Source organism: Rhinolophus ferrumequinum, chromosome 7, assembly GCF_004115265.2.
Source record: "Rhinolophus ferrumequinum isolate MPI-CBG mRhiFer1 chromosome 7, mRhiFer1_v1.p, whole genome shotgun sequence".
Lineage (NCBI taxonomy): Eukaryota > Metazoa > Chordata > Mammalia > Chiroptera > Rhinolophidae > Rhinolophus > Rhinolophus ferrumequinum.
The window spans coordinates 82,556,979-82,583,148 of record NC_046290.1 but is presented as its reverse complement, the minus strand read 5'-3'; the positions used below and the strand labels follow the sequence as shown (position 1 = coordinate 82,583,148).

The following is a 26,170-nucleotide window of genomic DNA, read 5'->3' as shown; positions in this document are numbered from 1 at the left end:
TGGCTGTGGAAGCAAGATGGTCTGAAGGAATAAAACCGCATGTCTTCTAAGATTGTTTATAATACCAAAAGGTCTAATACTGAATGAACATTCGAAAAGAATTACTTAAATCTAGAAAGATGATGAAACCCTGGGTTTATTTATATTAAGCTACATGAAAAAGTTAAGAATATATTATTTTGGTATTCAACACATCAATTATTTGTTTATCTGACTCATATTTATTAAACATACTGATCATATAATTAATAAATTTTGATTATGGATTTTCTTGATTATTGGTCTTACGTTTTGTAACTTTCTGAAAAAGTGGATTAATTCTGTTTTCATTATCCTCATGTCCAACACACACAGAACAAAAATCATGCTGAGTAAATTTTTAACATGACATCTTGCATTTTTTTACACATTTGATTTTTCCTGTAAATAAAGCCTATCATCTTTCTGTCATTCTGCCTAAAATATACTATCATCTTTTAACATGAAGTTATTTAAAAATAGTATTCAAAATTACCATGATGTACTTAAAGGCAACAGAGAAATATGATTGAAGACTACCTTCCTGTAGCAACAAAAGTTAAAGTTTAAAGATCAAAAGCCAAATAGTCAAAAAGATTACAGTACTCTTAAGAGTCACAATAAACAAATTTCCACCAAAGATGACTCCTTCTACTCTTGCCAATTCATGGACATATTTTGTTCAGGCACATACCTTTCATGATGATTTTAGGGGAGGTAAACTCATTTCTAGTTCCAGGGCAAAGCATCCAATCAGTCCAAATCATGGTAGTTGGGCAGTGAGCAAATCAGACTGAAGAGAAGAACCTTCACCAGGTGTTAGGAGGAAAGGATTTCTTTTCTTCCTTTTGTAGAATAACAAAGACCCCTGGCATATTTCAACTCAGAGGAGCAAGCTTAAGGCTAATGCTTAAAACATCCTGTCCCAGAAGCATCTTTATTTTTCCCCTATCATTCTCCTATACATGTGGCTCCTTTAGGGAGATGAAGAGCTTCCTAATGCAGGAGACAAAACATCCCACTGTTTCAGTGGTTTATGGCATGCCGTGGAGGAATGCTTAGTGTGGGGAGGGTGTAGAAGGACTGGCAGAGTAGGACGCGTTCAATAAATGGTCTTTGAGGCACCAAAATATATAACATGAAAATATGTTCTATTTATTACTTGATTATGACATTTAATTTAGAAAATTCTGACATACACACACTGTGATCTCCAAACTCTGTCAGTGTTACTACCTACTTTAATGAATATTACTATGGGATCAAATATGCCACTGCTTCATTTTAATTCTGAGGAATATTTTGTTTTGCTATTATGTACTATTGTTTATTGACATATGTTTCTATTGATAAAATCTTTCATTACCAATAGGGTTGAACATATAATTATGAGTGTATGGTATAGAAAATAAACTTTTTGGTATTGTACTCAGCATTTAGTAACGCAAAATTAGTGGCAAAACATCTTTACAAAAAATAATACAATAGTCCTTCAGGGTTAAAATTTCTTATTAAAAAGCATTAGGTCAAAGTTAACAGTATGACATGTCATTAATGCATAGATAAGTTAGGCATGAATAAAATGAATCCAATCCCATCTCTTCTATTAGGTTGGTGCAAAAGTAATTGTGGTTTAAAAGGTTAAAAATAATTGCAAAAACCGCAATTACTTTTGCCCCAACCTAATAGTAAAACAAACTATTTGAAATCTACAGGTCACTCTTTGTCATAGGTCAGTTAAAAACAAACAAGACATTCAGCTTTTTCATTATTCTGTGTTTTCAGATGATGCAACTTTTTAAATAATGTACATCCAGGATATAAACGATGCATTGCATACTTACCAGGTGATTTTTATGTCACTTTGCTGAATGCAGGATTAATATATTTGGGCTTTTTATTGCTTGAGTAGAAAGTGCTCATTACTTATTATTTTATGTTTATAATATAAAAATCAAAATAAAACAGAAAGTGTTTTTAAATGGCATACATCACACTGTCGTAGTGGTCGATTTCCTCAAAATCGTCTTCTGTGGTTTTGGTGCAGTGGGCGGAGGCACAGTTGCAGGTCTGAGAGGGGGAAAGCTGTTACTGTGGCTTATTCCCAGTCCCCCATTTTCGAGTGGAAATGGGGGCAGGTGGGGAGGCGGAGGGAGGGGAGGGCCTTGGCGAGGAAGCTTTCCTGGGGGGTGGACAGGTTCGCTGTGTAAATGGACCTCCCGGTTTTTTATGTGATACCGGGGGTCACAGTCAGGACAATAGCCATGGTACTGCACTTTTTCATTAAACCGCACGCGTTCCCGAGGTCCTGCCTGGGGACACCGGCCTTTTTCAGGTCTATGCATCGGAGGCTGCACTGGAGCCTTGTCTAAATTACTACTGGGTATGCAGCAGATGTCTCCATTTGGAATTTTGTTTGGTGCCCCTGGTACGCCTCCGTTTCGTAAAAGGGTGCCATTGGTCTTTACAGGATTGACAGTTGGCACCACCCTTTGGGGGTCTTCACACTTCACAGGAGTCAACCGTGGAGGAGGTGGCGGAGGGTTTGGCTTTCTCAGGACGGTGAGGATGGCAGACGGGTGTGCCGGCGGCTTAATGAGAGGCGCATTGGCCTGCACTTTGATCTTCTCTATGCTGGAGGCTGTTGTGCCGCTGGAGCTACTATTCAGGGTGTCTGTTTTGGAGCTGTCGGTCATCTCATCCTCCAGCTGTAGGTCAGAGGTCAAGGTGTCAATCTGGTCAACCACCTGGTGGAAAGGACAAAGAAATTGCATTGAAGACTGACCCAAAGCAAAGTACACTCCAAACAATGTCTTCCTGTCTAGCTGTTTCCGCTACCCCAGCCTTGACTAATGCTGAATTGGGTATGTTTTCATTCATTAAACTTACAGAATAGCAACCATAAGAGTGCCTACTGTTTCGTAACAGAATGATTTTACATGCCTAGAATATAATACACTATTTACGTATATGTTCTCTTCCTAACTCTGCTATAGTCTCCAATGATAAAATCCTGATGCACAAACATAACTGATGTTTAAAGACAAGACGGAGGGACTCCTCTTAGCATGCAGAAAGCTACAGAAGAACATTAATCTCATGCTAAGAAAAAATGAGGAAATGCGCAATAATCTGCACAATCATAACTTTTCTTGAGACCATCAGGGAACTAAGATCACAAGATAACCAGGTGAACTTAACTGCAAAGAATTTCAAACTCTTTGAGGATACACAGGACACATCGACTGTTTCACCTTTGGTAAATCACATGGAAAACAGGGAGCCTCCACCAAAGTGAGAAAAGAAAACAGCTAAAACTTTAATGAATAATTAAAGGCGGAGTGGGAGCTATCATGACAACTTAGAATCCCGAGGAGACCAGACACAGTGTCCTAAGTTCTCACTCTTTGCGCCTTTCCCACGTGCCGATCAGTGGGAAACTGGAAAAAGTCCCTCTTGGGCACACAGGCACAAATCCCCAGTCGCTTCCCAGTCCCTTCTGTTTTACCAAACAGAAGCCTTAAGAACTAGGGGAATGGAAAAACAAACACCCTCGAATTTCTGAGACACAGTCAGTGATTTCCTACTTCTGGGAGAGTGTAGAGGCAAAAGCTGACTGACCTTGGGGAAGAGGGCAGGAAATGCTTTTGGGCCCAGGAACACTACAGATGTCTGCAATCACTTGGGGAGGGACCCAAGTCAGAACCACCACTCAAGACCTGCCACAGACACAAGGAAGAGGCATGGAATTGAGTGAGGCTCACAGAGCCATCAGACCATGATGTAGGTCCTACCCCCAGTGAAGGGCAGTAGTTCTGAAGACAGGAAACTTGAGTGGAAGCATGTTAGGCAATGCAGTTTTAAGGAAAGACTGGCAAAGCCATTGGCGCCCTGGAGTTAAAGCTGCCAATCAAAGGAATCTGGCATCTCCCATAACACGCGTGCCTTAGTGTCTCTGTGCTGTTAGTCACTATCTAGGGCAGCGTGTGGGAAGAATGGCCTCGACTCAATTGCTGGATTTCAGAGCATGGCAGTTGGATCCTCAGTCGTGTACACTCCTCCAGTCAGAGATCTCAGAGGCCATTTTCATGGCTGTCATACATGCACTATTATGCATATATCAGGATGGAAAAGTTATGATTACATTAAAAATTATTTTTGTACAGATACGTAGTCCCTTCATTCCATGTGCTTCCATTTGTACATTTTTCCATCCTGTCTTACTCAGGGCTAAGTTTGTTCAACTGTGAAATTGGCTGTTTGACACATGGTGGCCAGACTGGTCTCAAAATGCAAATATCATAACCAATTAGAAATTAGGGAGTATATAGAGATTTTACTCCTTCCTCATGAGCGTCTTAAGTGACTGATTCATGCAAATGTCACCAGAGCTCAGCCTTCTATTTTAACTCTTAAACATCTTAACTCCATTCACTTCTATTTTCATTGCTTTGATCTTAGTAGGAGCCATCATTATTTACCAGATGGGCCAACCAGAGTCACCTTGCTTCATCTTTCATTTCTGTAGTCTCAGTGGTCTTTTTAAAATATGAAGGTACTCCCTGCTTAGAACCTTTCAATGCCTGTTCATTCCTCCTGTGATAAAAATAAAGTCTTACCAAAGTCCTGTATAGTGTTACTCAGTGTTGTGCTGGTAAGTCCTTAACAACTGGTTCTTAGAGGTGTAAGAAGATCCTGGTTGGAAAATCTGTCATTTTCCACAGTGTAAACTTCCATCATGGTTAATTTGGAGTGAGTAAACACAACATGGAAAGTGAGGTGGGGAAGAAATGTGCAGTACTACATCATTATAAATTGTTTCCACTATACCAACAGACTAGACATAAATAAACTGAAGAGCACAAAGAACAGTAAAAAGTAGTAAAATACTTATGAATGGTTAGGAATAACTAGAGCCATTATTTTTAATGTAACTTATTTAACTTAAGTTTATATGAATACTTTTGTTTTTAATAATGATTATTTAACAGTTGGCTCACCAAATTTCCCAAAATATAACAACTGGCCCTATTTAGCTCATATAAGCCAGCACATCACTGTCTTTCACTCATAAATAACTCTATATCCTCAACTCTAATTAAAGTTTCCCTTTCTATTCTGTTTTCAAACCTCTCTGGTTTTCTTTTAGGTCCTCATAATTGTGAATTGGCTTCCTGCCACAAGACATTTGCACATACTAATTTTTCTTCTTGAAATGCTCTGACCTGTCTTCTTTGTCTTAACTCCTATTCATCTGTAAAATCGTACTTAGCTCAGTAGTCACTTATGAAGTAAACTTTCCTCATCTTACCACAACTCCTCTTATAGATCAAGTTAATTTGTTAAATATTCACAAGGAACCATATTGCTTTCATTCAAATCATTCACATATTTTTTGACTGTATGTTTAGTAGAACTGTGAGCATTGGGATAATGTTTCCTCTCAGGACTCAAATCTCAGTGAGGTCAGGGGCCATTTTTGTTTTTCCTAGTTTATCATAAAGGCCTAATGTAGTGAATGGCACTCAACAGGGGCTCAACAAATATTTATTAAGTAAATGCACTGAGGGTTACTTCCCTCATTCAAGTGTAAACAGAAACATTTTCTTTCCTATTTGATTTTTGAAGGTGGAGCTACTTAAAAAGTCATACTTGCTCCTAGAATAAAATAGGAAAAACATATTTAGCCATAAACGATCCACAGAGTTAGTGGCACATTCTCCAGCTCTAGGCTGATGTCATAGAAATTAAAGTGGGAGGACACTTAAAGAATATAATGTGATTGACAGAGGGACAGTCCTGGTTCATGGGTGCTGCGCGTTATTTCACCTAGAAAGTTATCTACCCTAAGGCTTTTATTGTATTAAGTATGTGCAGTGAAGAAGAGAAAGCTTGTCTGCGGTGAGGGAACTGGAGCTGACGTTCACAGATGAGTAAGTACTGCCTGGGTCCCTGAGGTCCTGACAGTTCCAGGCTGCTTTTAGTCTCTATATTGTTACTTCCTCAGTGTCTATAAAATGCCAACAGAATTAAAAAAAAAAATGAAAAAAGAAAATGAAGAACTACCCTCATGGAGCAGGGAATCTAGTCAAGGAGCCTGACATTAATTAGATACTCAAACAAATAACTAACTGTAAAAGTGCAACTGGCTCAAGTGCTCTGAACAAGAAATACAAGATATTGTAAGCGGGAACAAAAAGACCCCATCAGAAAAGTTGGTGAAGCATTCCTGAGGGATGAGTTGCAGTCAACTGGGAGAAGAGGGGTAATTTTAACAGTCCACTAAGGAAACAGCCGCCTGTTAAATGTCCTTTTAAAGAAGACTCTTTTGGCTGAAGGGCACTCTGAGAGATGAAGTTGGTTAGGTAGCAGCTAGGTTGTGAGAGTCCTTGTTATGTTGTGATAAGTACCACATATTTTTAAAAAGAGTTCCAGAGTGAGAGGAGCAATATTCAAAGAGACTATGAATTGGTAGTTTTCAAAACTGAAGCATCATCTAGTTAAAGAAGTAACAGAGTTTCAAATAGGAAAATATAAACAAACCCACACCAATCATACCATAGTGAAAATATAAAGCACTGAAAGTAATGATAACAGTTTTACAACAATAAGAAAAACACCACCAAATATTTATACAGTAACAAAAATTAGGCTGACAGAAAATTTTCACACAGGCAATAGAAGCCTGAAGAAAATTTAGCAATGTGTTTCATATTGAAAAAAAGTAATTGGAACTGTAATATAGTTTGACTCCTCTGTAAAAATGAGAGTGAAATAGACATTACCAGACAATAAAGACTAAGAGATTACACTTCTTATAGCTCAGCGTTGAAAGCACCGATGAATGACAATTTAGAAAAATATTAAAAATCAGAAGAAAGAATACAAAATCCATAGGTGGCTGAACAAAGAAATTGTTAAATAAATAAATTAAAATATACACTGATTAGAAAACAATAATATACTAATGACTAACTTGAAAGAGAGCTAGAAAAATGTAAAACTAAAATGCTAGGGAAAATAACATGCCTGATTAGAAGATAATCACAGTGAAAGCATTTTTGTCGTGTGTGTATGGAATCAGTATCTACCTGCTATTGATTAACTTTGGGCTTTATTAAGTCAAAAATGCACATGAAAAAAATTAGGACAACTACAGAAATAATAGACAAACATATAACTTCCAAAATAATACAAGGATTAAAAAGTAAGAAAAATTTGGCAAATCTAAAAATGGCAGATAATAAGAAAACTGAAAAGAAAAAACAAAACATTGTGAATAGAAACAACTGCATAAGACAGTAGGAAAAATAACTTCAAACATATTAGTAATCATAACAAGTATAAATAGATTAAAACAATTTATTCAAAAAGAGACACAAAATATTGATTTTAAAATGATAGCAATAAGATATAGCAAACAGTAACCAAATGAAACTTAATGCAGCTATATTAATACTAATCCAGAAAAAACTGAATCTACATCTTTCTTAATCAAAACAGCATTGTGTCAATACTGACTTCAGAGAACAAATGAATGAAACAAAATCGAGAGTTCATGTATACACATGAAAATAATGGAAAATAAGTTTGTAAAGGTGTAATACACATAAGGTGAACATCAAATTTCCTAATAAGAATATACTCAATCTCACTAGTAAACAAGGTTACTACAAAACTGAAGAAAAATGAGATAGCATTTATACTCAATAATTTAGTAAAAAAACAGTTTAGTGGTGATGATGTAGATAAATGGGAACTTTGAACATTGCCAGTGTGAATGTAAATTCAGCCAGTTGGGAAACTTTAAGACAATGACCTATAAATTGAAATAAGGTACCAACGCTATGGTACATGTCTTTTAGGAACAAAGCTTAGCCAACTCGAGAGAAACTCTACCAGACGTTCAAGAGTTGAAAAAGCATAAGGATGTTTCTTGCAGGTATTTGTTTGTTTTATCATAGCAAAAAATTGGAAACAACCTAAATATCTATTATTAAATGATTAAGTAAGTATAAAGTAGTCCAAATGGAGTAACTAGAGCTATATACATCAGTAGGGACAAATCTCAAAAAACTGATGCTGAATTATAAAGTTAAAAAATATATATTCAGTATGTATATTGTTTACATACAGAGGCACACACAGTTTAATTTATGCAACGTGAAAATAAATAATACACATCAAGGAGGAAAAGGAATAGATGTAGGAAGGCATCAGCTGTATAGTCGAAATATTTTATTTCGTTTAAAACTTGATATAAAGTAATTAAACTGTTTATGTTTGTTAAGTTTGGGTTACATTTGTTACATTAATTTATTTATTTTCTGTCATGTGTGCAATATTTTATAATTTGAAAGTGAAGCAAATATTTAACACTAAAGTTAGAAAGAAAAGAATTCTTACAGCTGCCATGTGGAAAACATATTGAGGGGTGTTACACTTTATTTACTCAGCTAATGAGATGCTATTGCAGCCAAATGACAGATGAATAAATTAGCCAGACAAGGAATACACTGTGCGGGTATTCTTATTACACTTCTGTGTTTTGCTTATTCTACTTCGAAGTATCATATTGCAACGAAAGGAATCATAACCACAGGAATGATGGCATTAAAGGGAATACAAAATAAAAGACAGTACAATAAAGTGGACAGATTGTTTGCAGAGTTTTGGAGGTGAGAAGAGAGCATGACGCCAATCATAAGTCTAAGCACATCCACACGGAAACTTCAGGTGCAAAGGTTAAATGTATATTTCAGACTTGAAATTGGGTCATCTGTCCAAGTAATTATGGCTACTCAGGTATACGGGGGAAATTGCTAATGGGAATAAAATGGAGACAGATATTTAAATAAAAGATGATGGCAAATGTCGTATTTGGTGATTCCAGGAGGTTTTTCTTAGCCTCACATACAAGGAAGCTATGGTTAGATTGTGGAATAATTAAGAATAATGATAACTGTGATTTAGGAATCACATGAACTCAAAGCTTTCACATTTGGGAAAATATCCCTAGAGATTTTCATAGACAGAAGCAGATTGGAAAGAAATGAAGTAGTTAATATGACCTAACTTATTTTTGGGAATAAAAAATTTAGTTTATATTATTTTTATAAATATTGAACTATAAAGAATAAAAATTAAGACACGGTAGGATTCTTAAAGTGAAATTCGTGATAAACAGATTTACTTAAAAATAAATTAGGAGTTCCTTTTCCTATGCTTTCATTGGGTTTATCCTTTTATCATTATAATTGCCTTAATATATTTGAATGGTCTATTTTGTGTGTTTTCCCTCAGACCATGTAAGCATGCTTCCATCTTTGTCTCTTTGGCAGAGAGCACAGTGATTGCACATAGAGATATTCCAGAATAATACAGTGAGTGAAGGAACAGGATAAATGTAGATACTGAGAGAAAGTCACATCTTGATCTTCCTTTCTTCCTTCCAGCATTCTTAGCTTGGGTTGGATTTTCAAGGACTTCAACCCCAGCAGTTCCATTTGGTCCAGAAGCACATTGGAATGGATTATATAGTGAAAATGGAAGGCAGAAATAGAACTGGTGAGATGCTGAATTCTTCCTATGACTCTTAAATCCTAGCTCCACAGCTTGGCACAGAGAACTTTCAGTCACTTTCCAAAACAATTAAGATAGTTTAAGTATATATTTATCTTCAAATATTTATCTGCATAGCTCTAGATAAATCCTACTTATCTTATTTAATTAAAAATCCCATAGTATGTAGTTTAATTGCCTTAAAAAACAAGAAAACCTTTTCAACTTCAGCGAATCTTTCTCTAGGACCTCCTCGCTAACAATTCTCAATCACTGAATTCCAGTTATAAATTAATGAAAGAAAAGGAGGAATTTAGCCAAAACTTAAATATGTACACGGAAATTTATGAATTCTTCTAAGACTTTTAATATTGATTTATGAAAACAAACACATTTTCAAATTTGTAGCAAGAGCAACAAAGAACTGAAAAGAGAAATTAATGGGAGCCATAAGATTTCCACCAAGATAAACACACAGGTAAAATCTAGTGGTAACTATTAGACCATGCTCAGTGGCTGACCTCAAATGCAGGCGGACACAAGAGGTTTGTCCAGCAGACATATATAGGATAGCAACTGGTAGACCCAGTCAGATCCTCCTTGAGGGAGATGAAGCAGAAAGTAGTCGAGTCACCAGTGGCGCTATTCCAGCATGGAAACAAGAGGGCAACATCCCTCAAATTCATAACTCATGCACTTCATTTCTATCGTCATTGCATCAATTTTATTTTTTTTCATTTTTTGAACGTTTTTATTCATTTTTATATTTTAATAATTGTTTTATTTGTCAATTACAGTTGACATATATTATGTTAGTTATAGGTGTACAACATAGGGATTAGACATTTATAAAACTTATGAAATGTTCACTCCAATAAATCTAGTACCCATCTGATACCATATATATTTATTACAATATTATTGACTATATTGCTTATGCTGTACTTTACATTCCCGTGACTATTTTGTAACTACCAATTTGTACTTCTAAATCCCTGCCCCCTTTTCATCTATCTATCTATCTATGCAACTGATTTAGAGAAATAATTAAAACAAATAGTCCGTAATACAGTATATAACTTTGTGTTTCATTGCTACATCACAGTAGTGGTTACATACTACATGTAAATTAATATGTATGGATAATTCCTGTAATCATTTTGTGAATGGAAGAATAACATTGAATTATACTTATGTTAGAAACAATTTAATAAGTGGAAGCATTTAAGGTATTCCACAATTAAAAAAAAAAACTCTATAAAAACTTTAACATGTAGAAGTAATTCAGGCTTCCCTTGACTTCTAGAAAGGCTCAGTGACCAGGATGGTTGTTCTGGTGGTGAACATTAAATGCTCGAGTCTCAAAGGATGACTACAGTTGCCTTGGGTTCCCAAAGCTGTCTTTGGATTTCTACAGCAACCATTATTTTTTTAAAAACAATATTATTGTTCCTTAGAGATCTGGCCAATCATTTGCTGACATAGTTGCACAACATGCTAAACAACGTCATAATATAGTTCTCTTATCTAATGCTTATTTATTCTCCTTACTCTGGGTGTGTTAGATAGAGTATATAGTGTAGATGTAGATGTAATCCAGAATAATGCAGTATCTTGAAGTTGTCAGAGACCCAGACTCTGTCTAACATTCCGCTCTACTATCCCTAGGGTGTGGCCTTCATTTTCCTATTCAAGTTCATAGCTGGAGAGCTAACTTCACATATGCATTTCAAGGAGAAGGATGGAAAAGGGTGGGAAGGTATACCTACTCCTTTCTAAGGAAATGTTTCAGGAGTAATACGTATTATTTGCTCATATCTCACCATCCAAAATTATCTAGATGTACGGAGACTGGAAAATAATAGCCTTTTATCTAAGGTTCAGTGTGCCCAGTGAACAGCTAAGGTTCTACAAAATAAGAAAGGAGAAAGGATATTCCAAGGCAACCAGTATCTATGCAATAGAGACTAAAACATATACACATATCATACATACTCAAAATCATATGCATCTGATCTTCCTTGTTGGGAAGTAAATACGAAAGGTCAAGCTTAAAAGTGTTCAATTTTTGGAAATATGTTTTTGGACACAGAAGACAGTATGTTTTGGGGAGGTATTGTGCTGCTTGCGTTTTTAATAGTCATATAATTGGCAATGCCTACAATGCCTACAATATTTTTTAATAGTCATATAATTGGCAACACCTACAATATTAGAGAACAGGTTCTCTGAAACTAAATTAGCTCTAAAATTAAACAAACCACTATCATCAGTCATAGTCAAGCCTGACCAATAGAAAAGCAAGATAAAGCTATAATGTATTTTTTAAAAAATATTTACTGTGAATTCAGTTGGGTTTGACAAATATTTATTGTGCAAATATTATTAATCTATTATTGTATGAGATACTGAGAATTAAAAAAGAAAGATTTTGGTTTTCTATACAGCAAGAACTGGTCATATGTACTCAGTGTCTTCCTGGTCATATAGTGGCTTCCTCCTCCTATTATATTTAGATGAGAGTAAAGAAATAAAAATAGTAATAAATTCAGAAAATTGTCTCAGAGTGGGCTACACATTCACAAGAAATTTTGGTACATACATGGGTGAGTTAATAAAAAGGTGTAAAAAGCACTGATGGAGTCCTAGAAGGATTCTATACTTGAAAGTGGAATATGGAGAGAGTGGAAGTGAGAAATAACACAAAAATTAGAATGTGAAATTGTTAAACGACTGTTTCACAGTGGGAAAAAAAATCCTGTCAAATGGCCCCACACTCTTTTAAGTGCCGTGAGATTGACAAGGTGGTAATAACTCACACTCTAAAGAAAAGCTGAGATTTTTAAAAAAATTTATTGGGGAATATTGGGCAACAGTGTGTGTGTGTGTGTTTTCTAGGACCCATCAGTCGTTGTCCTTCGATCTAGTTGTAGAGGGCACAGCTCAGCTCCAAGTCCAGTCGCCATTTTCAAGGAGCACAGCCCACCATCCCATGAGGGAATTGAACCAGCAACCTTGTTATTGAGAGCTTGCGCTCTAACCAACTGAGCCATCCAGCCGCCCAAAACTGAGATTCTTGCTGTATAGAAATCGAGCAATGTCTTTGGATAAGAACAAGGCTCTGAGCGTGGTTGGTAACAATTCAGAATAAAGCTCTTCTTTATGTTTTTCCATTGGGAAGGTGGTGGAAATGGGCTAAGAACATCAACTTGCTGTCTTTCTGCCCAGGTACCCTAAAATATTGCTTGCCCACCTGACACATTCAGAACCTTCAATCAGCATCCTTCCTCACCTCATGTATGGGAGGGACTATAAAATGTCTCTATAATATGAACATGACTGAGGATCATGAGATATTTGAGAGTAAACAATGGCACACAATATAAGACCAATATGAGTGAACATATCAATACTGAAGGTGAAGATGTCATTATTAGTGAACTCTGTAGTAAATCTAATTAATGTATTTAGAGAGGTTTGAAAATGTGTTGAGATATAAAATAAGAACGCACTATTATAAGAAGGCATAAAATAAGAAAAATATTTGGAACAGAAAACATAAATACTAAATTTAAAAAATGAATAGAAAGATTAAAAGATAAAATCTAAAAAAAATATTCCCAAACATAAATTAAAAAAAAAAAAATTAAAGGAAAATATAAGAAAAAGTTAAAAGACATGGACAGTAGGAAAATCAATCCTGGAGTTTCAACAACTAATTACGGGGTTCCAGAAAGAAAAAAAAAAAAAAGAAACATAGGATGGCAAATCAGTGAAATCATAAAAGAAAAAAATGTCATAGTTGACAATACAAATAGAGCTTTAGATGGAAAGAGTCAACTGAGTGTTAATCATGATGAGTGAAAAAGAAAACAAAGTCAGTCACTTACCAAGCAAATACAGGACACCCAGAAAGAAACAGAAATCATCATAATTTGTTCAGGATAAAAGGATGAAGTTACCAGGAACTTCAAAAGTTCTGGTGCAAAATGATTTCAGCCCCAATTCTATACCTGGCTAAATTAACATTCTGTTGTAAGGAAAATTTTAAATATTTTTAGATATTAAGGACAAAGACAACTTGTTTCCCTTGTATACGTTATTCAATAGTTAAGAATATGCCCTAGCACAGTAAAATATAATCCAAGAAAGGAGGGACACACAGGATCCAAAAAATATTACAATTAGCACAGAAGCATGAAAACAAATTAACAAATTTAAGAATGACAACTATACCACAGTCCTAAAAAGCAATTATTCTAAACTGAAATAGGAAACCAGAAGGCTCCATGAAAAAACAATAATGAATTACAGTATATTCAATAGCTATATCACTGGAAAGTTGTTACACATTAATGATGTGGAGAAAAGTAAGCTATTCCAGGGCATATGATAAGAATAATTGTGTGCAAGAAAGGAATCCATTTGAATCTTGAATTGAATTCCCTTTTGAGAGGCTCAAGTTTAGAAATATAGGTTTAAATTTATTTCATTACGGGGTCATTAACATTGTTTCATTCTACTTGTATACTGAGATACTGGTTCTTGACTTTTCAACATATGGCAAAAGCCAGAAAGACTAATTCTTCATCTCCATAAAGATGAATCAAGTGATACAGTTTGAAGGTAAAAAGAAAAAAAAAGTGCGTATATTATTTAGATACTTGACTACCTGGAAAACAAAGACACATAGTTAATACGGGTTATCTCTTGGGAACAGGTCTAGATATAGGACGAAAAAGATGATAAAGTTGTTAGATGATGTATTATAGAATCATATACTTGAAATCTATATAATTTCACTAACCAATGTCACCCCAATAAGTTAATAAATGTAATACATTTTTAAATGGTAAATATGTAAAAAACAAAGAGAAGAGGTGAATTTTACTTGTTCATCCACATGCAGAACTTCATTTGGAAACTGGAATGCATGTACATATATTAAACTGACGGTGATTAAAATCATATAACTCAGCAACAAAACAATCCAATTGAAAAATGGGCAGAAGACCCGAACAGACACTTCTACAAGAAGACACACAAAAAGCCAACAGATACATGAAAAAGTGCTCAACTTCACTAGTTATAAGGAAATGCAAACCAAAACCACAATGAGGTATCACCTCACACTTGTTAGAATGGCTATCATCAACAAGACAAGCAATAGCAAATGTCGGAGAGGCTGTGAAGAAAAAGGAACCCTCATATACTGCTGGTAGGAAGTTAAATTGGTATAGCCACTATGGAACACAGTAAGAAGGTCCTCAAAAAATTAGGAATTAACATACGATCCAGGAATCCCTCTTCTGGGTATCTACCCAAAATATCTGAAAACATTTATCTGTAAAGGTACATGTACTCCTATGTTCATTGCAGCATCACTCACGGTGGCAAAAACATGAAAACGACCAAAGTGTCCTTCGATAGATGATTGGGTAGAGATGTAAATATACACAATGGAATATTACTTGGCCGTAAGAAAAGATGAAATACTGCCATTTGTGACTACATGGGTGGATCTTGAGATTATCAGGCTAAGTGAAACAAGGCAGACAGAAAAAGTTGAGAACCATATGACTTTCACTCATATGTGGGATATAAAACTAAAAACAACAAATGAACAAGACAAACAAAAACTAACAGTCAACAGGTTAGTGGTTAGCAGATGGTAAGGGGGGAGAAGGGTGGTAGAAGAGGGAAAGGGGGTCATGTATATGGTGATGGAAGGAGGACTGACTCTGGGTGGTGAACACACAATGCAATACATACGTGATGTATTATAGAAAGGTACACTTGAAACCTAAATAATTTTACTAACCAATGTCATCCCAATAAATTTAACAAAAATTAAAACAATAGTTAAAATCATACCCAAGACAAAGAAAATGGATGACCGAGACACAGTTCTACCCCCATGTGAACTAATAATTACCATACACTGTGATGTACGCAGTAGTAAAGGATTTGCAAGTGTAGGAGAGCAGAGAAAAGGGATATTTCCTCTTTACCTGGAGGTCACTTGGTGGCACTAGACAGAGATAGCTTCAAACCAGGTGATATCAGAGAGATTTCTTGAATGAAAAAATGAAATTCACAGGAAGAGGCCATAGAATGTGCATGAAGTATAATGTATAATTACTTATGTGTTGGTAAAGATTAAGGTAGGTGATGGTACATGAATAAGACAAGTGTGAAAAGACAAATGAAGGCCAGACTGTGGGGTGCCCTGTAAGCTAGTTTACGGAGTTTAAACCCATGAAACTGAAATTTTGAAAATCAGTCCCCAAAAGATCTATTGAAAGAATGTACAAAGTTAGTGCTTTGGCAGAGATTGCAAATGGGCACATGTTTTGGTGGGTTCATTTATTTTTATTATAACTCTAGCTTCTTTGTACCCATAGAATGAATAGTACATAGATAACTCAGGTGTAAATGTAAAATTCAACTCTAGATATGATTTGTCAAAAAATGTTATTGGACCCTGGCAGCCTTGGAAACTTAAACAAGTTTCAACAATTACTTGAAGCACTAAATGATCCAAACATTTTAACTTCACAATTTGCAAAACTAAGATGTTTATTCTTTTGAACTCATATAACACAAAAGTACCTGATTTTATATAAATCATTCCCTCATAGAACTGTAGCATTTTTGAATTGCTCTTGAAGGAAGCAGAAATCTCCCAAGTTATTATACACAATTTCTAATTGTCACATGTCCAATAGCTTACTGGTTAGAATTAAAAAATAATAAAAAAGCAATTAAATAATAAGGGAGAAAGGGCTATTAAAGCACAGTTTAGTTCCATGTTGTTAAAATGTGCTACATATAATGATCACTTTATGTAAGTTCCACAATTACTTGTCTATCAGTTTTAGCAAGTGAGGTGTTTATGACTTTTCTTTCCCCTGTAACAAACATTGCCTACAAATTATAATGTCTGAAATGTGATAGCTCACTTTAATTTTTGTTTCCTAAGATACCTTGTTATTTTAACAGGGAACATGCTTCTACTGAGGCTGCCTGTAAAGTGTGGAAAAGGAAACATCTCTCATCATAATTTGCTTTAGGAGCTTAATAGATGGAAATGGCTCATCTATTTGCATTTTATGAGTATAGACCTCCACATGATTCCATTATGTTAATGATGTTCAGGAGGAAGCTGCAACTCCTCCTGATGGTATGGAACTGTCAATTTGAACACAAGCTCATAGCTCTCAATCTCTTATCTCTTTTTGCATTTACAAAAGTATAAAGGAAGTAAACATCAGGTTGTGTATTATATTCCCTATTGATGCTAAACTAGCTGAATAAAAGATACATCATGAGTAAGAATGCAAAAACAAAATTCCTCTCTATCTAATGCACTCCTTCTTCTGTTTAAACTATTCACTGTATTGCAGTCAGAGCTTCTATTACATATGTATATATTTCATATTATATATATTTGTATAATATAAATTATTAAACTTCAAGTGGTATCCTATTGCTCTTAAGATAAAGACCAAATACTTAATAAGGGCACCATGATCCTAGGACCTGGGTCCTGCTTTCCACCCCAGTATGCTCTGGTGCCACTCGTCTTCACTCTGTGCTCTTGTGATTTTTTTCAGTGCTTAGAAGATGCTGGGTCTCTCTGGGTCTTTGTAAGTCATTTTCTACCCAGACCTAGTTATTTCTGTTTCCTCCCAGAGCTCACACTACACACACACACACACACACACACACACACACACACACACACACACACACACACACACACTTCCCCTAGTCTTCAAAAATTAGCCCACATATCTCCTCTTCAAAGAAATCTTCCAGAGTGCCCTGAAAGTCCCTTTGCATAGCCCTAGAGGTCCTGTGTCTGTTTCACTGCACAGACTGCACTAATAAGGTGAATAACTGTGTAATTATCTCTTTAATGTTTGTCTCTTTGGCAAGAATATAAGCTCTGAGAGGGCAGGTTATCCTGTGCCTTTGTGTCTGGAAAAGAAATGTATACTGAATGACTAAATGATAAACACGAATGAATCAAAATAAACATACTGCAATAAAATATTTCTACATGATGTACCTATTGCTCACAGTTTGGTGCAGGTTTCTAAACTTTTGAGGTGATGAATTTGGGTTGTAAATAAACTATGTTCATGAGATTTGTAATCTGTCACTTTCTTTCTAATATATAAGTATACATACATATCTAAAATATATAAGAAACTTCCAGAAATGTCTCTTTTGGAGGGAAGACACTGAAATGATATGTGAAAATAAAACTGCAAGATTAATAAAGCATTTTATATATCAACATCTCTAAAGAAGTATTTACATATATATTAAAATGGCATTTGATATATGTTTTTACTTTGCATCTCTCAGATATTGACCTAAATATTTAGTGTATAATGTAAAGGAAGAAGAATTTAGTAAATTACACTATTGTTTGTCAAAATTCTTAGAATTTATATAGCCTATTAAATTACTTGTCAAAACATCAGAAAAACTCTATTACTCCTTTCCTTGCTATCTCAAGCACATAATTGTACTGTAGAAATAATAACATTTATCAAACATTCAGAATAATATTACTAGAAATATTGATATTGATACAGTATGGGATTAGCAGGTAGGATGTTTGGATATAATTGTAACTTTGATTCTCACTAGTTGTGTGATGGTGAAACTGGGTCTCTCCTTCCTGGCAATAGTTCTCTACTTTGTTAATTAAAAAGAAGAAGGAGAAAGAGGGTGAGGGGAATAGGGAGGGGGAAAGGGGGAGCAGGCGGAGGAGGAGAAGGTGTGAGAAACTGTCAGTGGTAATTGTGGTAAGTGCTAGAGTATAAGTATATATAAAATGTTTCGACAAGAGAAAAGAACAATTACTTAATACTACCAGGGAGGGAGAAATAATGTCAGGGAAAGTCTTGGAAACAGGAAATATACTTAAAATGGACTTTGAAGGATCAGGTAGAATATAGTAGATGAGCATTCCAGGTAAAATAAAATGCAAAGTAAAGAAAGAAAAGTTTGAAAAATAAATTGAGATTTCCAGGAGTAGAAAGTCACCCAACATGGCAGACTGTAAGGGGCATGGTGTGTGTGTGTGTGTGTGCGCGCGCGCGCACACAAGCTAGGAAAGGAAAAAAGTGTGTAAAGACAGAAACAGAAAGAGGTACAGGTAAAGAAGTGCTAGACCACCTCACGGTCCTCAATACCATGCTAAATACCATGCGTTTGGCCTTCACCGGAAAGTAAAGGTCAAGGTTCAAACAGAAAAGTGAAATGAGCATTTATTATTTTACAGATCACTGAGGAACTAGAAAGAAATTGCCATAAAGCAAGTCATTAAAAAATTATTCTTGTCATACGAAATGTAGGGGAAACTATGAAAAATTATCCAAATGGGAAGGTTACCTTACATTATTTTTGCAGTGGCGAAAACACTTGAAAATGTCTAAAGCCCATCGTTAGAATCTTCCCCAACTTGAAAAATACCTCGCCTAGCCTAATTATGATGGGAATATGCACAGTGTGAATGCACATGGGGACATCTCCTTGGTTTAATAAAGGTATGCAAACATCACAACCTCTGTGTCTCAGGTCTCGAACTCTTAGTGGAGTAAGGGGAGATGCATTTTAAAATATAACGCCTGTCATGTCTGATTTAATGAGCCGGAACATCTCATATGAAAGAGACAGGGAATTTAGAATTTGAAATTCTTTTAGAATTGGCTTCCCAAGCATCTCTTTTCATTGTCTTAGGGCTCCAGAGATATTTTATATAAATAAATTACATGTAATTTGAAAAACAATGAAAGTTCACCACTGGGAGCCAACAGCCTTTTAAGTCTGCTAGAACTTTGAAAATTGACCTTTCATAGTTCTCATTCTGTGGCAAAATCCCTGAAAGACTTCAATGTGATTTTTTTTCTTTATGAAAATAGAGTATTTATAGCACAAGTTAGTCCGATCATTTAATTTTAACAAAACTGTTTGCAAAAATACTGTAAATATATATGTTCTATATATGGTATTAGGATAAGCAAAATGTGGAATATTTTTCTAACACGTTTAAAATGTTAAGGCAATATACATATAAAATCTGTAAAACTTACCCCACCTGTCAATTTGCATTATTGACTACTTCTGACTTATTAAAATATAAAACATTCCTTCACCACATAGTGTCAAATATTATATAATTTGCTTATACTCAGGATAAGATTCTTGCACACTTTACATATTATAAGGCATTTAAAACTTTGAAATTATATACTTGGTAGCTATATAAACTTCACTGTTGATCTTCACAGTTATACTCTCCCTGGTAAAAATCAAAGCCCTCTAGTGGCCCAAATTGTATACAGCTCTGTGGTGCTTCACCATAGTCTTCTCTACAATTATTTAAATAATGATAATAATGATAATTAGCATATTTGTTACATTGTCAATATAAATTCCAGTTCTTTAACAATATGATGTCTTTTCCTGAGGTCTAATTTAATAAAAAAGATGGAACAATTCTGCTATTTAAGTTAATATCATTAAGAAAGGAACTTTTACAAATATGCCAGTAATATGAAATTATGAGATAGTGTGAACAAAATGCTTTGAAATTTAATATGTGGAGAATTATGTACATCAATGTGCTGATGGTTAGCTTAGATTCAACTGTCACAAGCAACAGAGTAATAATCCAACTCCCCAAAATACAATGGGCACACTCTACAGTTATATTAACGTGTATATCAAAGAAGCAAGGGATTTTTAGGTAAGAAAAAAAGTGAAATTTTAACATTGAAAAGTCATAATATAGGATTTCCTAATTAATATTTTATTTCTAAGCTCATTTTCCTTAATTTCATGTGTTTGGGCATGAGCTAGTTAAAGAACAAAATCTACTTACTAAAGACAGCATAATGAAGGATAGACTCTAAGAAGCAAGGACCCAGGAAAGCTTCTGGGTAATCAGAACAAAAATGGTTGGAGGTGTGCACTGAATGAAAATGAAAGTGAAATGACTGTTTTTTTCGTACCCTGTTCAACTTTTTCCACCTTTTCAGCAGCATGCATACATTACTTTTACTTATAAAAAATGAGGTCACAGTAAAAATTTAGTATAGTAGAAAATTCTTCCTCAGTAACAAACAAATAACAAATCGCAAAAACACTTAATAGCAGAAATCAAAAAACAAAGTAGTGCAATCCACTGTCTTAATTTCGAAATACTCTCAGCTAAAGAAAAAGAGATAGGCTTTTTCTTTTTTAATTAAAATTTTTTAAATGTATTTTTAACTATAGTTGACATACAATATTATGTTAGTTTCTGGTATACAACATAGTGATTCAACATTTATATACCTTACAAAGTGATCACCATGTACAATAATGTCCTCATAACTATGTAGGCCATCTGTCACCTACATAGTTATCAGGACATTATTGTACATTACATGACATCCCCATGACTTATTTTATAGTTGGAAATTTGTACTTCTTAATGCCCTTCCCCTTTTCCCAGAGGTAGGATTTTAAGTCAACTCAATAAGAATCCTTAAACTGGACTTAATGCCGCAGGACGGTACCAGTGAAATAAGAAACGTCCTCATATTGTCTCAAATAACACCTAATGTAAATAAAAGTTACGGACTGTGAATGTGCAGGACGGCAGAAGAGATCATGGTGAATTAAGTGAGCAAAGGGCTGTGTCATGGAAGCAGACGTGCTAGAGCCACACTGACCTCGAGGAATAATACAACACAAAGACACTTCCCCGTAAGCCCAGGGTAATCCCATGAGTGAGGTAGTAGAAGAAACTGGAACATGCCATTTGCCTCTTCTACAAAGGGAGAGCAGTAATTTCATGATCCCACTCCATCCCCACCCCTGCCGCACTGACCCCAGGCCTGCAAGCTGTAGGATTGTGGCTGGAACATGAAATAAGTTTGTTTTCACACAGACTTGCCTGTGAAGATAAGTGAGACTTAGACATGATAAGAACATGGTAAGAAAAACTCACTCACACTGCTTGAGGCCCAGGGCAGCTCTAAGCAGAACTTAGAACTAGTTCAAGTTAAGCAAGATGGAAGAAAAAAAAAAATAGGCAAGGTGACTCTCTAAACACAATGGTGACAAGGGGGAAAAAGAAAAGAAACAAAAGAACCTATAATACAAAAGCCAGGTGAAAAACTTAGTTTCGAAGAAATGGAAGAACATTTTCCCCCAAGGCTTTGTGCTATAGAAATACTTAATAAGATATATATGCCAGGACAGAATAAAATAGAAAAGGAATTAAAGCGCCGAAGAAACAAACCGATTTCTAAAATACCATCATTATTAAACTCACAAATAAGATGCAAAGAGCAAGACTTAGTCATGACTGAAACTAAATTATTGACAGAGTGAAAGCTTGACATAATCAGTGTGATTGCAAACGGGGAAAAACAATAAAACAAAACAAAACAAAACATTGATTTCAGACAGGTCTGCCCCAAAGATTTTCAGGGTCTGGGGTAAGAGTAACATACCATACGTTGAAATATTAAATAATAGTAATTTCAAGCCAATAAACTGTTTTAAAATGTTTCTATTTTCTATCCTATCTTGAAATATATACCTTGAAAAAAATACTTGAAAGGCCAGATGTAAATACAGATGTTTTGGACAATTCAGCATTTCATGTCAGCGCGTGGCCGTGAAGGATAAGCTCCAGGTCCCCAACCCTGACCGTTGCCCATCATCCTCCTGTTCCCACCTCGGTCTTCCATACACCATGAAGGACCTCAAATGCACATATGTGGATACCCCAGCACATACTTCCAAGCTCTCTCGACAGCCTCTGCAAACAATCAACCTTGGCCGCTCCTTGGGTCTAAATATACCAGTGGTTCAGTGTATCCTAAGGAAGAAAGATCATGATAGGATGCTACTACAAGTCATTCAAATGTGTTTGGAGGTGATGAATGGTGATGAATGGTGATGAATGCCAGGGTCCTGAGTATGGTACTATGATCTTGATCAGAAATACAGACTCCAGCTGAACATGGCTTCTTGGTCCCACATGGCAGCTAGAGGTGGCCATACCGGAGTGCTCTAAAACACAGTTTCCAAGGCATGGTCTCTCTTGCTTTATTCTAAAGTCAGTACTGATTGCAGCAATTAGAGAGAAAATAATAATAGATACGGAGGAAATACCATGTTGATATATGTCATGGGGATAATAGTTTTCCTAGTAAATAGACTCCAGTATCACGCAACAGAAAAAAAATAATGTATTCAAAAGGCTCATTTCTCTGAAAGGAAGAAACTACTGAATCTGGCTGTAAACTTCACAATATGCTCAAGTAAAATCTGTTGGAGAAAAATTGCCACTCAGATGTATCTAGCATTTCACAGATAGACATCCAAGCAGAAGAACAAGTTAAGTTCAAGAGAGGAAAATAATTCTGGCATCAGACTTTCCCAGAACAATATCAAATGAGAGAACATAGAACAGTAATGTATGTATGAAGTTCTGAGGGAAAGAAAGTGACCCAAGAATGTCATTTCTAGCCAAGTTGCCATGCAAGAATAAAGACAATTTCAAATACCCCAAAAAAGATATGAAACACCCAAATTTACTAACTCAAAACATGACAGGAAAAGCTGTGATGGAAGAATTGGATTAGTATTCACTGGCCAGTTCTACACATTCTGAAGGAGAAAATATATTACCAGAGCATTTAAAAAATTATCCTTCAAGAATGGAGACAAGTGACAGAAATTCTCAAGCATCTAAGAATGCATGGACTACAGAATCTCTTGAACACCTCTTTAAAAACAAACACACAGATAAGAACAAAAGCAAAAATAAAATTGCTTGACAATATACTTGACAGCAAGGAATCATATCAAGCATGGAAAAGGATTTTAAATACACTTTTGCTTTTTATATTTCATAATCATTAAACGATAAAATCATAATTTAAAATAAATTCATAAATCATACCACTTACACAAACTCTAAAAACACACATAAGACTACATATTGTAATATGTACATACACAGTGAAAGTTTAAAAGCATGCACAGGGAGGATTAGGAACAATTTCAAGGAGAAGAAGGAGACTGGGATGGGAACGAGAGACTCAGGGGTTTTGCTGTATCCATCTGGTTTAAATAAGAAACAACAACAACAACAACAACAAAAAAAGTCCCTAGGCAAATATGGCAAAGAAGAATATCTGTTAAATCTGTATCATGGGTGCTATGTGCCTATTATATCATTTTCTGTATTTTTCAATATGCTTAGAAACATTCCTACATAAAAATGTTTCAAAGTGCAAAGCCTGCAGAATGTATTAGCTTGCTTTACCATGTAGAAGTTTCAGACATTTTAATTGGATAGTATGTGAAGTTATCAAAAAGAAGATTCTAGATTCTCTATTAAGAAAACGAATAAACAAAAACGACGAGCTTCCTTTGCAAGGATGTCAATGAAAAGAAATTAGTTACAAGATATGTTGCCATGAATATATTATTTCAAATGTATGGATAATAACAAAAACTGCATATAAGAAACATGATTTCCAATTTAAAAATAACTACAATGTGTGTTTGGGGACCAGAATATAGGACATGGATAAGTTTACTGTAAAATGCTTGCTTTGCCTAAAGTGGCATGTATTTATACTGTCCTTATGCTAGCTTCATAATTTTAGGATGAATTAGTAATTAAGCACTCATCTGTGACCTAGACTCCCCACTCAAGATGGCTGAGGAAGCAATCTAAGACATAAGTAAGAGGAACCTGACTTGAGAATGTGTGTGGCAACACATATGCAGTGAGAGGTTTGCACTGGGGCTTTGGTATGGAAAACGTGTGTTATCTCAGCATGTTCACTGGCCTGCCCAGTAGCCTGAATGTGATTTGGAGGTGATTAGGCTATGAAATCTGTCATCTCTTTAACATCAAGTGACCTGGCTCAATGGTCCAGTCTCAAACCTTCGTGAGTTAAACCATCCTTTTTTCAGATACCACTGTGTCTCTTTTTGACCCAAGAATGTCAACCCAGCCAGGCTGCTGTTCGAGTAAAAACACAACTGACAAAATAGTTTCAAACCTCAAGTTCTGAAGGAATAGAGCAATCAAAATCCACCAACTCAGGCCAGGAAAAGCTATGATGAAAGGATTAGATAATTTCAGTGGGCAGCTCTACATATTCTGAAAAAGTAAACACATTACCTAAACATTGTAAAAATTATCCTACAAATATAGAGAAAACTGACAGAAATTCTCAAGAATCTAATAACACAGAGACTGTGAGATCTCTTGAACACTGTAGCCAACAAAGAAATAAAATCAAAATAAATATGGTCTTTGAAAAACTCTACTAAATTCAGAATTAAATTGGGTCACTTTCGGACTTTCACTTTGTGGGATTAGTGCTTATGATAATTGTGTGTATCCTAGTAATTCTTCAGTTTCTTCAAAAGTAAACTAATGTAAATTTTGAGGTCCTAAAGGACCTATACCCTTTCCCAAGGGGGTGGGGAGAAGAAAATGAGAGAAAAGGAGCCCACGCTCTTGATTCTAACAATGGAGAGAAGAATAAGATATTGGCAAGAACTACATTTTTTTAAATAAACTTAGATAAACAAGGACAAGATAATTTTATTTCAGACTGTATGTCTGGATTAGAACTTAAAAGAGGATCAAACATCAAACAATAATTTCATCCTCAAATAATTAGGAAATGTGAGCACAGTTACAAAAAATGTGGGGCATCTTATTACTGGCATTTTATTATAAGAATTCTTTATGCCTTTTATACATTTATATATTAAATTTCTGTATGTCTTACTGCTATATATTAGTATAAACTCGCCCCTGTATCTGAAATCTTCTACTCCTAACTGTATTCAACAGCTACTCCTTAAAATGGGAAGTTAGACAATACGATCATTAGAAGAAGACAAAATTAGTCCCCCCACCACCGCCACCACCAGTACATAATATGTTTTTTGACACATAATTGTTGCCCCATAAAAGTTCAAAAAAATTTTAGAGCTTAAAAAAACATCTTCTTTACCCATCTTCCACCCTCCACTAGCCCACCCTCTACTGAATGGAAAAATGGGAAAATTTTTAGAAGAAATACAATGGAGAGAAAGTTAAACCTCCAATATCATTACAAATATCTTCAGAGAATATACCGCATCCACTAAAAAGGAGTAATGTTCTGTAAAAATATGCAATAAAAAATAAAAAAGGGCTCTCATATAGTAAACATTTTATTACCATACTTAAAACTTCAGTAAAAAGGGTGGAAGATAAAGTCGCAGAAAGTTGGACAAGATGACTAAAATAGATCATAGGAAAGAAAAGATAAAAACATTGTGGAATCAACCTGGCTCATCCTATAAATTGCTTCTATGAATTATTAGAAAGAGAAAAAAATCAATGAGGAGAGAGAATTATGAAAAACTTAATATGTGAGTACATCTCAAAACAGTAAATGATACTCAATATATACTTATTGAAGTATGTATGTATTCACTGTTCATCTCATGCATGTCAATCATAATTAGGTATCACATCTTATCTGGCCCAATA

General features: G+C 35.1%; 1 protein-coding gene across 4 annotated transcripts in view; it reads right to left on the bottom strand.

The window, feature by feature from the left end:
* PRR16 (proline rich 16) overlaps window positions 1-26,170 on the bottom strand; it is a 271,710-nt gene that overhangs the window by 99,836 nt on the left and 145,704 nt on the right. For 2 of the 4 annotated variants that reach the window (XR_004423467.1, XR_004423466.1), the window contains exon 2: window positions 1,863-2,765. Coding sequence is in view for 2 of the 4 variants with exons in the window: in XM_033109852.1 (XP_032965743.1) it covers window positions 2,010-2,765 (756 nt within the window). In the remaining 2 variants the exon portion in view is untranslated. Of the gene's footprint in view, window positions 1-1,779; window positions 2,766-26,170 lie in introns of those variants that run through there. The other 2 variants (XM_033109852.1, XM_033109851.1) reach the window with 2 other exon arrangements.